Source organism: Monodelphis domestica, chromosome 8, assembly GCF_027887165.1.
Source record: "Monodelphis domestica isolate mMonDom1 chromosome 8, mMonDom1.pri, whole genome shotgun sequence".
Classification (NCBI taxonomy): domain Eukaryota; kingdom Metazoa; phylum Chordata; class Mammalia; order Didelphimorphia; family Didelphidae; genus Monodelphis; species Monodelphis domestica.
In genome coordinates this window covers 197,136,681-197,150,716 of record NC_077234.1, presented here as the reverse complement: position 1 = coordinate 197,150,716, position 14,036 = coordinate 197,136,681, and the positions used below count along the sequence as shown (strand labels likewise).

General features: G+C 34.8%; 1 protein-coding gene across 1 annotated transcript in view; it reads left to right on the top strand.

Annotated features, from left to right (window-relative positions):
• IL18R1 (interleukin 18 receptor 1) overlaps window positions 1-13,477 on the top strand; it is a 35,039-nt gene extending 21,562 nt beyond the window's left edge. The window contains exons 8-11 of the mRNA XM_007501171.2: window positions 4,120-4,259; window positions 6,254-6,403; window positions 9,293-9,451; window positions 11,949-13,477. Of these exons, the coding sequence (XP_007501233.2) occupies window positions 4,120-4,259; window positions 6,254-6,403; window positions 9,293-9,451; window positions 11,949-12,316 (817 nt within the window). The 3' untranslated portion in view covers window positions 12,317-13,477. The remainder of the gene's footprint in view (window positions 1-4,119; window positions 4,260-6,253; window positions 6,404-9,292; window positions 9,452-11,948) is intronic.
• The last annotated feature ends 559 nt before the right edge of the window (window positions 13,478-14,036 follow it).

The following is a 14,036-nucleotide window of genomic DNA, read 5'->3' as shown; positions in this document are numbered from 1 at the left end:
CATAGCTGCAAAATTAGAGTTATTTCAGAGCTGAAAGGGTAACTAGCCCATTTCCTTTTCATTCCTTATCTTTGGCCAGCTTGCACAGGCAGTGGTGATAATGGGCTTAGCTTTTCTGGTAGCTATCTGGGTAGCTGCATAGTAATCTCCAGGTTTGGGAACTACAGGGGAATGTTTTTCTAGTTTTTAACATAGATCAATCCATCAAGGATTCCATTCCTTAATAGCACCATATGAAGGAAAGACCATTGGGCAGCATCATCTACCCAGCTAGATATGTGTGTTCTTCCTATGATAGGCAAAGGCAGCATTCATGTGTTAACTGTTCATTGATCTATGAGAAAATCAGAGGACTAAGGCCACTTCCAACCTCTTACACTTAATCTTGTAGAATATTCAACAAGTTGCAACAACAACAGTTTCCTCACAGGATGGGGATAACATATTTATACTCTCTTGCTTCGAAGAGTAGGAATTGGGAAAAGTGCTTTTTAACTGACAGTCATATGATGGTGAATTGTTATTATCATCATTATTCAAATAGTGGCCAAGAATTTAAAGGTCTGTGGAAACCTTGGGAAAGTGATCATAATATAAACAGATGTATAGACGATTTGGGCCACATAGTTCTTTTTCTTAACTTTTACTTTTTGTCTTAGAATTGGTACTAAGCAAGGGTTCCAAGCAGAAGAACAGTGAGGGGTAGGCAACTGGGGTTAAGTGACTACTTGCCCCAGGTCACACAACTAGGAAGTGTCTGAGGTCAGACTTGAACTCAGGACCTCCCATTTCTTTGCCTGACTCTCTGTTCACTGAGACACATAGCTGCCTTGGCTCATATAGTTCCCGATAGCTTACAAAGTGCTTTTCTTTTAACAGCTATAATGGGTAGAACATGATTGTATCATTATCTCCATTTATAGGTGAGGACACTGAGGCTAAAAAAGCCTAAATAAACTGTTCAGAGTCCCCCAATTAGATAGCATAGTTGCTAGAGCCCTGAAGTGGAAGGCTTTAAGATCCAAGTTCAGAGCCTACCTCAGATATTTACTAGCTGAGTAACCTTGGTCAAGTCATTTAACCTTTATTTCCCTCAGTTTCCTAATCTATAAAATGTGTCAGCCTGACACTCTATTCACTGAGTTGCCTGTAGCAGGTCATTTATAAGTTCTGAAAAGACTAATAGTATTGCTATGTTTTATCCTATTTATAAACAGATCAAGAACCTGCATTGAGTGAGTGGAGAAGAGACTCTTCTAAACCAATCAAATAACCATTTCACTTTTTTTGTAGATATTGCTCTGGATATCCAGTTTGGGGTCTAAGTCAATGAATATAGCCATTATTTTCTGGGAGCTTTATCTGGTGGAGTCAGATCTTACCAGTGGTTGACCATAGTAGCAGCCTTTAATTTCTTTCTAACCCATTTATTTAATAGAATCATATCTCTAGAGATGGAAGGGTGCTCAGAGGGCATTTGTTCTCCTCCTTCATTTTAGGGATAAGGAAACCTAGGCTCAGAGTTTGGTCTTTTCAAACTTCTATTGTGGAAACTGTTAACACCATGTGATTTAAACATATAACATCAGAGGATTTAAAACTCATTTTTGTTTTTGTTTTGCCTAAGTATCAACCGTTTCCCCTACAATACCCACATTCCTTAGTGCAAGGGAAATCTGACTGCTTTTTCTCCCCAAAAGTTTAATGTGGATTTGCTGTTTGCTCTTCTTATTTCATTACTGGTTACAGCACATTGTGCAACCAGTAAATTCATTTACTTTGCTTCATATTGCCAAAGCCTGGATTTGCCAACTCGCCTGTTGCGCAGAAAATGATGTATTAACCACAAGTTTCCCTCAGATCACAGCCTTTAACACAGAATGACGTTATACATCATTCATTCTCTAAAAATCATTACCCATGCAACCTGATGATATTCATTCCATGAACATAACCAGTAGCATGTATATATTGCTCCAGTGAGGAAAAATACATTTCTAAAAAGACTTCAAACTCAAGATTTAAGTATGTTAATTTTTATCTTTAACTTATAGCCCTATTTAAATAGTCAAATCTATATTATGTATGTAAATTACATATTACACATACTATATAATATATTATTCTGTTTTACTTTGCTTTAATATAATATTATATGTAATATATAATATATATATATATGAATGTGGAGAATAATGCCAGTTGCTAGGTTAATATGCAAGAACAGAAATAAAGCTTCAATTTGACTTTTCAAATTATAAAGAAAAAAAGAACTACGCAATGGGTCAAGCATCATCTCCACTCAGTTGGATTATGAACATTTATACAGCACTTATATTACTTAGTAAAGTGTTTTACAAATGCTATCTCAATTTGTCCTCAAAACAACCCTCTAAGAGGTGGGTTCCATTATCGTCATCTTAAAAATGAGAATACTGATATTAGGTGAGGTTAAATGATTTGCCTAGGTCACACAGCAAAGAGAGCCATTAATTGCTGAAAGTACCCATACCAAAATATTTCATTCATAAGATTATTTTAGCATATAATCATCTTAGAGGAGCTGCTAGCATAGTGAATAAAATGCTGAACTTGGACTCAAGAAGACCAAGTTCAAATGCAGATTCAGGAAATTTATTAGCTGTGTGACTAGGGGCAAGTAATGTTTCCTCTAATTCCATTTCCACCTCTGTAAAATGGGTATAATAATAGCACCTACTTCTCAGGGTTGTTATGAGTATTAAATGAGATAATACTCGTGTAAAAGGGCTTAGTACAGTATCTGCCACAGAGTAGTGCTTTCCCTCTTCCACCTTTCCCCTAAAACAAAAATGGCTTTTAAATAAGTTCTCACACAAGAGGACAAATCCTACTGAGAATATCTCCAAGCGACAGGTTTTGTTATTGTTGTTGTTCAGTTATGTCACTTTTTGGAACCTAACTGGGGTTTTCTTGGCAAAGATGCTGGAGTGTTTTTCTGTTTCCTTCTCCAGTTCATTTTACTGATGAAGAAACTGAGGTAAACAGAGTTAATTGACTAACCCAGAGGCACACAGCTACTAAGCATCTGAGGCAGATTTGAACTAAAGAAGATAAATATTCCTGACTCCAGGCCCACCAAGATGCTCAAGGGACAGACCATTTTCTTTCTGGCTATTAATGTTGCATTAAATAATGGAAGTAAAATGCTATACTAAATTGAGGTGTCATAGGGCAAGCCAGGGCATAGAAAACCAGCCTTTGGGCAGCCTAAATTCAAGTCCTTCTTCTGACTCAGACTGAATCTGTGACCGTGGGCCATACACCAGGTAAACTTCTAAGACTTCTGGCTGCAGAGAAGGTACCTACTTAGTTGCCTTGTACAGGAAGTTTCCTCATTGGAAGTTCCCAATACCAAGAAATTTGTAAGTAATATAAAAAAGAAAAATATAAGAGATCACCAGCTAGAGATTGGAAATCTTTATTATACAAAATTTTATTGTATGTATATATGTTGCATAAGGTTTGGACTTTTTTCTATTCTTAAGCCTTCTAATTACTTCTCTGTAACACAAAAATTTCATTAGAAACATCTCCATATATAGAAATGGCCATGGTGGTAAAATTTCTTTCCTGGTTAGACCCAGACTTAAGGTGCCCAAGTTATGGATGTTTCATATATGAAAGGAAGTCTCTAAATTTAAGAATTTTGGAAACTTCCAAATTTTTGAAAAGAAGGTCTTTAAAGACTTTCAAAAGTCCTTTCAAATCCTGGTCTGATCTCAGTGGTTTCAAATTCAAGCCCTACCTGCAGTAGAACTCATTTTAGGAGAGTGGAGAACAATGAATATCTTTTTACACTTGAATCCTTTTGTATTTTTATTCTATGGCCATCATCTCCCAAGAATTTTAGTCCTGAGTCACTCTTTCAACATTGATTCCAAGCAGTCGCTGATATTCCTTGATAAGTTATTAGAGAAAACAATATTCTCCCTCACTTTCCTTTTAAAATATCGATTACTGGGTGGGAATTGCACCTGTAAGGTATAGTGGTTATTGCTGAAGTGAATTATTGTATTCAAGTAATATTTTAGGAAGATCAAGTGAACATTATGACTAAACTTAAACTTTTTCTTATAGCGATTCAAATGCCATGACGCGTGTTTCCAGTTTATTGGAGATCAAAATTGTCAAGGAAGAGAATTTGAATATGTGGTATAACTGTACCTTGTCATCTCCTAGCATCACCGAGACTATAGCATATTTCTTGAAGAAGAAAGGTATGTTAGCATAATTTTACTTCAGGGTTTTGATAGTATTAGCTTTGGGACAGTGATGGTAGATCAACTAACCTCACCCACCTCATTTTACCAATGGAGAAACTGAGACCAGAAAAAAAATAACCCTTTGTCATACAACTAGTTAATGCCATAGTTGGTACTGGAATCCAGGTCTCATGGCTTTCCATTATAATAAGCTGATAATTCTCTTATTAGATGAAGAAAATAGAAAGGAAAATGCATTATATTTTGCTGCTTTCTATTATTGAAACTAGTGACCAGGACTAAGAATCAAGAGTCTCTAGTGCTATCAGCTTTGGAGGTGATTGAAATCAGTCTGGGTGACCCAGTGGAATTGTGTCTTGGCTATGGTGGGGGGGGGGGATAGGGGAGGGAAAGAACATGAATCATGTAACCATGTAAAAATATTCTCAATTAATTAATTAAATAACATTTTTCAATTAAAAAATAAAAAAAAGAAATCAGTCTGGGTGGAACTCAGGGGTCTCTCCTCCCTCCCTCCCTCTGTTTCTTCCTTCCTTCCTTCCTTCCTTCGTTCCTTCCTTCCTTCGTTCCTTCCTTCCTTCCTGCCTGCCTTTCTAGATGAATGAATGAAACTGAATTATAAATGATTATGAAACTCTTCACTACAATTATTTTTCTTCATGAGGATGCATATACATTTCATACACAGGTATTTACATATAAATACACACACACATATATATGTATATATATACATACATACACACACATTTTTTTGGTTTCCTAGCTGAAAGTCCTTTAGCTTTTCACATTTAGTTGATCTTTGCTTCACTTATACTTGTCCAAGGCCCTGAGCAAAGGGATGGGAGATTAAAGGGGCTAGGTAGTGAGCCAAAGGAGCTGCTATTACTGCTACTGTTCTTCCTCACTTCTTTTTCTGCCTTTTTTCTAGTTTTCCTTTTGTTTCAACCCCTTCTATGCACAGCCACCATCTATCAAAGACAGGAGGGGAAGTCCCTTATACTCCAAGGAGGATGGCCTGGATGGTAGAAGGATGGGCATGAAGAATATAGTAAAACCTAGATATTTAGTCTCAAATAAATGTCCAGAGGTATAGTGACATTAACTATCCAGGTCCTTTATTCAACAACCACAGCCATTTAGATATTGTTTTAATAGCTAGTTGTACTAGAAAGTCTGCAATTTTTTATTTTTTTCACCTTTAAAAATTCTTTTTTGTTACTTTGTTTTTATATTTCCTTTATCTTTTTTTCTTTTTTAAAAAATCATTTCTTCTTTAAATTTACATTTTTCAATTAACAAAAGTTCACTTTCTCTTCCTCTTACACCCTCCCACACATTGAGAAAAAAGAAAAACCAAACCAAAACCTTAGTGAGAGATATGCAGAGTTGAGGAAAACTAATTTCCACATTGGTTATGTCCAAAAACTATTTCTTTTGATTTGTGCTCTGAGTTTGTCATGTCCAAGACAGGGGTGGATAGTAAGTTTCACCCCCAGAACAATGGTTGATCAGTTACTGTGATCAGAGTTTTGTTTTGTTTTGTTTTTAAGTAAAAGACTATAATTAAGAGTCATGGCAGAGAATAGGATTTCCATCCCCAATATGGGGGCACCATTGGCACTAGAATATAGCTATGTTCCCAAGTTTCTAGCTTAATTGTTTACAAATTTTCCCCCTTTCCATCTTTATTTCTCTTTTCTCTTACCATTTTAAGTCTCTATCCTTAAGGGTGGCATTATTTAAAATGCTTCCATTCAGCTATTTCAAGGCTCAAAATCAATATTTGTGCAGAGTTTGAGCTGAAAAACAGTAACATGTATCCTAATTTGTCTTCTAGACAGAACATCCTACTGAGCCAAAGTGATAAACACTTGAGTTGAGAACAAGTTGTTTATGAACCTGTGATGGAAGTAGATAGCATTAAAGAGGGTGGATGATTTTTTAATTAAAAAATAATAATTTTCTTTTCTTTCTTTTTTCCCCAGAAGGTCCTGCTGATATTTCCAGACACATTTTTATTATTGCCCTTGTATCTTCAGCTGCAGTCATCTTCCTAGTGATCATGTGTGTCATTTATAGAGTTGATATACTTTTATGTTACAGGGACTTTCTTAGAAGAGATGAGACTTTACTAGGTAATATTTATCGCTGCACTGGCCTCTCTTTTCTTGTCTCAAGAATATACTCCATTCTCAGTTGAGAAGTTCATGTGCATTTAATTGTATTGCATTGTTATGACATCATATTTGTTGTCAGTTATAATTATAGGAAGGATGCTAGGCACAAGCAGTATCTACTGTAATCTGTGGTGACACTTTGAATTACTTTAGTACTTAATGAGCTTTTACTGTACTCTCTTTTAGTTGTCTAAATGTTGTCTAGGAATTCTGCTCTGACTTTTATATTTATGTCTGTCAGTCTTGTCAAAAAGTCCTTAAAAAAGGTCTTTTTTCTTTTGTCTGTGTTACACAGCATTTTATTCTTAATAAATATTTGTTGAACTAAGCTGAATTGCAATGATTATTTTGGCCTGGCAACATTGGGTAATGAGAAGAACATTGTATACAGATTCAGAAAACCTGCATGATTTCTAGTACTAGCTCTTTACCTCACTACTATGTGTCCTTGGGCAAATCATTTGTCATTTTGAAACTGTACTCATTTGCAAAATGAAGGGTGAATACTAAGTAACTTCAGTGTAAGAGAGGATAGAGTGCTGGATTTGTAAAAAAGAAGGTTTGAGTTCAGATATAGACTCATACAGTGGCTAGCTGTGTGACTCTGGCCAAGTCACTTAAACTCTCTCTGATTCAGTTTCCTCATGAGTTGTTTAAAATGTAGGATTCTTGGAATAACTTTTCCATCATTATATATTTGGTCCAAGAAACAAAGATTTAATGTTAACACATTGTTACATTATGGTTAAAAACATTATGGTTAAAATAAGTGTCAACATATGTCAACTGTGGCCACTTGCTAGCTTTATTTATTACAATCTTACTCCATGTAAAAATGTGCTTTGCTATCATTTGTGCTTTTATATGTCTTCCACTTGGAATTCCAGCTTTACTCCATATTCTAATATGATGGCACATCTCATTAAACTAGAGTTTTATTTTAACAAATAATAATACTTCACAATAGGAAAATAAATTCTTATTGTAACAAAGGATAGCAGTCCTCAGTAAGGTTCTCCATTTTAGTCCAAGGGTCCTAATATTGGTTAAAATAAGGATTATAGATTATTATATGAAAGAAAATTTATTGTGAGTCTTCAGTAGTCAAAATTAAACAAATACACCAGGAAATAATTTAATCCTAAAGTTGGTGAGACTGAAAGATATTCAAGATTAATGTGATTGGAATTTTGTATGCTGACACGTGGAAATGTTTATTTGTAAAATGAAGGGGGCCTTTTCATCTCCCAACATTTTATGAGTCTGGGTATGGCTAATTGAGAAGATGAATTACTATGTTGGAACATATCATATAAAATTTGATCAACAAACACAATAGCAATAGTCTTCATGTGTGACCAGGGAAATGAATTTGTAATGGATTAGTAAGTATAATTCTAAGAGAATATTGAATTGTTTCTTACAAATCCATTTGTGCTAGTTATATGTCCTTTTAGCCATTAGACCATTTTCATATTCCCATCCCTTATAATACTTCTTTCCTCTACTAATTTACATAGATCACGTACATCAAGGCACACTTAGATTTTCTAGGAACTATTTCCCAATGGACACTTTTCCCACTCTGAACACACATTCTTTATGTTTCTCTTTGACATTTATGGCTTTTCAACGTATGTCATGTTATTTTGCACATGCTGTTATGTTGCCTTGTGATGATTCTCATTACTTCATTGGTGTGTGTTTTGTCTCCTTAACTAGATTGGAAGATCCTAGAAGTTTGAAGCATCTCCTAATTTGGAGGGGTATCCTATGTAATAGGTGTTGTTGTTAATTAACATCATCTCAGTTTTCCTTTTTGTTCCTTGAGCAGCAAAAACTTACATCCTTGTGGACTCAATAGGGCAGTTATTTTTAGTGAGTAGTGTCTTCTTCTATGCCAGAAGAAGTTTTCTTAATGAAAGGTAATGAGAAATTGAGGAGTGTATTATACTAATGCTTGTACACCCTTTTCTAGTATTGACTCCTCAAACTTTATCTCTGTTTTTCCTTTCCCTTGAGTAAATTCATCACCTGAAGGTATTATTTAGAATAACCCGAGAGGCAATTCAGATCTGAGGTTGGACATTTCTGCTGTCCTCTAACAAATGAATGATTGGTTACCTTCTTTATCAACTCATGGAACTACTACTTTAGTTTGTTAGGCATTTGCTTTTCCTTAGCTTTTCCTTATATACCCCTAGTTAGATTTTAAGGTCTTCAAGGCCAAGAGCAACTTATACTTCCATCCTCTACATCGTCTACTGCAAATGCAAAGTACATAGCAGGCACTTAAGTGATTGATAGCATAGCAGGAAATCAGGAAATACTTGTTTGATGTGCATATGATCTTGTTCCCAACTTTATCTTACTTAAATCCAATTTATGAAGTGATGTCATTTTGGTCTTTGTCAAGTACAAAAGACAACGACTAATAGATGATTACAGCTAAAATCTGTTATTGACATTCAACAAATTCACCCTGTAAGAAGAGAAAATGACATGGGGGTATATGTTAAAGCTAACATTTTTCTCTTTGTTGCTTGTAATCTCAGTGATTTTTCTATAGTAGAATTATTTAAGTTGAGAAAAAATTTTAGCCATCTAATAAAGTCTCCTAAATTGTATTTTAATTCAAATGTCTTTAAAATGCATTTATGTACCAAGGAGTGTTCCCTACATTTCTGGGGAGGGGGGGGCTATCTGTTAAACTGATATAATTTAATATTCTTCAAGTGATATCTACCAATTTTTAATATCTTAAACATTTTCTTCAAATTATGGTCTTGATTAAATTGGATTTACATGTTCAGTAACTTGAGGAAAACTTATCTTTCCCCTCCCCAGATGGAAAAGAATACGATGCATTTGTGTCCTACCTGAAAGACTGCCAATCTGAAAATGGAGAAGAACACAAATTTGCTCTTGAGATTTTACCTGAAGCCTTGGAAAAACACTTTGGCTATAAATTGTGCATATTTGAAAGGGATATAATTCCTGGAGGAGGTAAGCAAAGAGAATATAGCTTGAAAAACCAGTGAAGATGTTTTTTGTCTGAACAATAAGGGGGCAAAAGTAGTTATTATTTAACATTTTAAACTTATGAATGACTTCTTTTTTTCTTGTCTTTTCTGAAAACAAAACAAAACAAAAAACAAAACATCACACAGAAACCTTGAGTATCTGTGGTTTTATTTCAGGTTTATCCAGCAGCTACAAACATGTTAATTGTGGTAGCTCTAGTAACTTCCTTTCCAAGAATTAGTTCATTTTCTGTTCTCTGAAATGTGGGGTGGGCATACTGCTGTAAGATCAAGTTTGATATTAACAAATGGTTTCTATCTAGAGAATTCCTTTCAGAAAGTCAGAATACCGTGCTTATTTTGATGAACTATTTTGTGGGACAAAAGTTGGTTCCCACTTTTAAGAAATGAGTCATTACACATCTGGGTACTACGTGATATATCCCCATATTAATATTTGCTGGTTTTAACAAAGATAGCCCTAAGTGACAAAAATTAAGAAAACTGGGGAGTTTGTAGTAAGTAAGAATAAGGAATAATAATTATCTTTTTTTCAGTGACCTTTTGGAAAGACTGCTTACTCGTCATTCAATTGGCCATAAAGAGATGAATTTTTCAGTTGTAGGGGTTACAGAATGGCTGTGATCTGTCAATAGGAGTACTGATCTATGAAATTATAACTTTGAAATGCTGGGGTGTGTGTGTGTGTGTGTGTGTAAAGTGTGTAAGGAGGATGTCATTTTTTTGATGACAGGAACACAGAACAAAAGGAAAGTAGGACAAAGATCCCCAGTCCCTTTTAGTCTTTGCTCAAGTCCTGATTCACATGGAGCACAATTCGCATTATAGGAGGGGAAAAGCATGAAAAAGAATTTTCTCATGTGAATTCAAGTAAGTGTTTAGATAGAAAGAACCTAAAAGCAGCAGAAGAAAAGCAGTTCAAAGGCACATTTAAATATCTAGGGGATTTTTTAGCTAACCACCCAGATGTGATTTCAACCTCTGCCTCTCAAAAGAACAAAAATAGCCTTCTTTCCCACTGATGATTATTAATTAATTAATTAATTAGTTTGTTTGCTCTTACAGATGTCATTTCAAAATAAAATATATTTAACCAACCCACATATCAAAATAAATGTCAAGAAAGATTCCACCCCATCCATATTCTTGGGCATTTTCCTGCAGGTTAATTCCTAGTACCAGTGAAAGAGGAGACCAAAGAAACATGTATGGCTGGGATTACTCTTGGGGGAGAGCAGCTGTTCTCCTTTGATGCTGTCACAATTCTGCTTTCTGTCACTCTGGGCAGATGTCTGCTGATCGGGTGCTCTCAGTGACTGCGTTTTCTCTCTTTGCTGGTCTTTAGCTAGGATGCGGCTTTGCTACACAGGCCACAGTTATAGAATCACAGCTCTAAAAAGCTGAGATGATTTCCACTTCAGAGCTAGCATCCCACAACAACCAACAGGCCATACACAACTAGCCAGAAAAAACACAAAGGCATTCGTTCTCTCTTTTGCTGCTGTTCCCTGTGGGTTTTTCTGAGTGAATTGTTTTCTTTTATTTAGGGCAAAGAAAATTCTTTTTAGCTTTTTATCAATCCCCAAATGCTAAGAACGGTTTATACGTATCAGAGGGGCTGGGAGGAAAAGGCTAAAAGGGTTTGGCGAATGATTGATAGATAGATGGTCTATAGCCTTTTGCTCTGCATTTCTTTTATCAACAAAATCACTGTCCTCTACACACGGGTGTGTATTTTATATTATATTTATGGACTGACATTTTAAATGGTACCATGACTTTGGGAGGAGACATCTAGTTGCTCTTAGTGCTAGGAAGACCTGAGTTTAAGATTTACCTCTGCCACATATTGGCACCATGACCCTAAGAAAACCATTTAAGCTCTTAATAGTCTAGGCAATTCTCTTAGACTTTATGTTGCAGAGAAATCACCTTCCTTTATTAGCAGACAGAGTTCCCTCAGTTGGGAGTTTCCTATATGAAATCATGGCTCCAGTCATATGTTTAAGGAATGAGATCTGAAACTAAATTTGAAATTCAGAGTTGAGTTTGTAACTTTCCTTAGATACTAACTGTATTAACTTGGGCAAGCTGTGTCATTTCTCTAGGCTGTTTCTTAGCTTATAAAATAGAGATAATATTTATAGTATTTCTTTTACATGGTTCTTTTGAGAAAAAAAAAACATTTTGTAAATTCAAATACTACCTAAATATGAGGTTCTCATAATTAGAAAAGATGAGTTCTTTTTAAATGGGTCTACATAAACAAAGAAATTATTTTCTAGACTCATTTTCTATTTGGAATAATGGGGTGGCTTCCAAAAACATACCATCATTTTATGTGTCCCAAATTATAAAAAAATATGCCATATTACTCCCAATTAAAAGTTTTCAAATGATTATTATTTCCTAGCAATTCTTTTAGCCTTTCTAACCAAGGACATGTCTTTAATTATCAGCTATTGTTGATGACATCCATTCATTGATTAACAAAAGCAGAAGGCTAATCATTGTCCTGAGTGAAAACTACATGTCTAGTAAAGTCAAATATGAACTTGAAAGTGGACTCCATGAAGCTCTTGTGGAAAGAAAAATTAAAATAATCTTAATCGAATTCACACCTATTCGTGACTTTACATTTTTGCCACAATCTTTGAAGCTGCTGAAATCTCACAGGATTTTAAAGTGGAAAGCAGATAAGTCTCTCCCTTACAACTCAAGATTCTGGAAGAATCTTCGATATTTGATGCCTGCCAAAAATACCAAAAATGTTTTTTCTTCAGATCCCTTGGGAAATGAATTGTTGCCTGTTGTTTCAAAGTTTTAACCTTCAAAATGGCTAAGTTGAGTGCTTGCTTATAAAAACATATTAAGACTTTATAACAAATGACTTAAATGAAAATCACCTCACTTTCTTCCAGCAAACTGAAGAGTTTATTTAAAATAAAGCTTATTTTGCCCCTTCATCATATTGAGAGTAACCAAATGAACTCTTTCCTCTCCCTTCTTCTGTTTTGCTCTAACCTCAAGTGTTGCTTCTAGTCTCCAAAAGGAGATGCATGTATTTTTGTAGCATGTTTTGTTTGCCTGAGTGCAAAATTTTAATTTTGAATGAATAATAACCCCATTGAATCAAGTGGATTCTATTAAGAGATAAAAAAGCATTTCATAAAGATTGGGGTAGTTGCCTTCATTCTCCCTGAGTAATTGACTATTTCTCTAGAGTACATATGCAAAATACCTTGTTTACATATTTATGGAAATTTTATTTATATATTTATAGACATTTATAAATATCTTATTTAAATTTTTAGCCAGAAGAAAGAAATGGAGAGTGGGGAAATGACAGGAGGCTTATAAAGTTAAGGAAGGGCTTAACTTTCTGAATGTACATCTTGTTAGACTAGTATTCACTTTACCACTAATCTTATTTTATATTGGGCTCTCACTATTCCAATGAAATGTATTCATTTAATTAACTAGGTCTATCCTTAAAAATCAGGCAGCTATGTGGCACAGTGAATAGGTCCTGAAGTCAGGAAGCCTCATATTTGTGAGTTCAAATCTGGCCTCCGACTCTCTGGACAAGCCACAATGCATTTTGCTTCAGTTCTTCATCTGTAAAATGATCTGGAGAAAGAAATAGCAAACCTCTCTAACATATTTACCAAGAAAACTCCAAATGGGACCACAAGGAGAGGGATGTGACTGAAACGACTGAACAACAACATGAGGTCCTGGAACTTGGATCTGGTTTTCTGGAGTCAATGGTGTGTAGATGTCTTCATTAACAATGACTTTTAGATCTATTTTGGTGTCAGAAGTTCTTAAAGTGTTTTATCCTGTTGTGGATCAGTGACTGAACAACATTAAAATCCTTAGAAATCTCTTAAAAGATACATAAGGACCTTGTCATCTTTTTGTATGGAAAGCATGGAGAATTATGCTTTTTATGATTCATAATAAAATAAAAACCAGGACCTTTTCAGGGGGTCTGTGAGGTCAAAATTATTTTCATCACCATTACTTAGGTATTACTTGCCTATTTAAAATATTTCTCCTTTTTCCCAACGATGTACTTCTGTGAGTCTAGAGTTTCTTCCTATGCTTCAACTAAACAGCATATTACAACAGACTGAACGCAGACCCAGATTTGAAAATCTGCCTCTCTTCTATTAAACCACACATTAAATATATTTGCAAATATGTATAAAACCATACCATTCTCCTTTTATTTTGTCTGGAAAATATTTTTCATAAGAATAATATTCATGTTATAATGTAGTAACTTTATCATGTTTTGAAATGAATTAATGGATCATTTATAATTTGATCAGTTTTAACTTGTACTGTAAGTATCCATGGATAGAACTCACAAAAACAAAAGCTCTTTGGGGGCCCTTGATCATTTTTAAGAAGGTAAAACCATACTGATGTAAAAAAGTATGAAAATTGCTGGCATATATTAGTCTCACTGATGTTTAGGAATGGGTCAGAAGTCATGAGTTCATCAGATTTGTTAAAGGAAAATGCATATAATCCTAAGC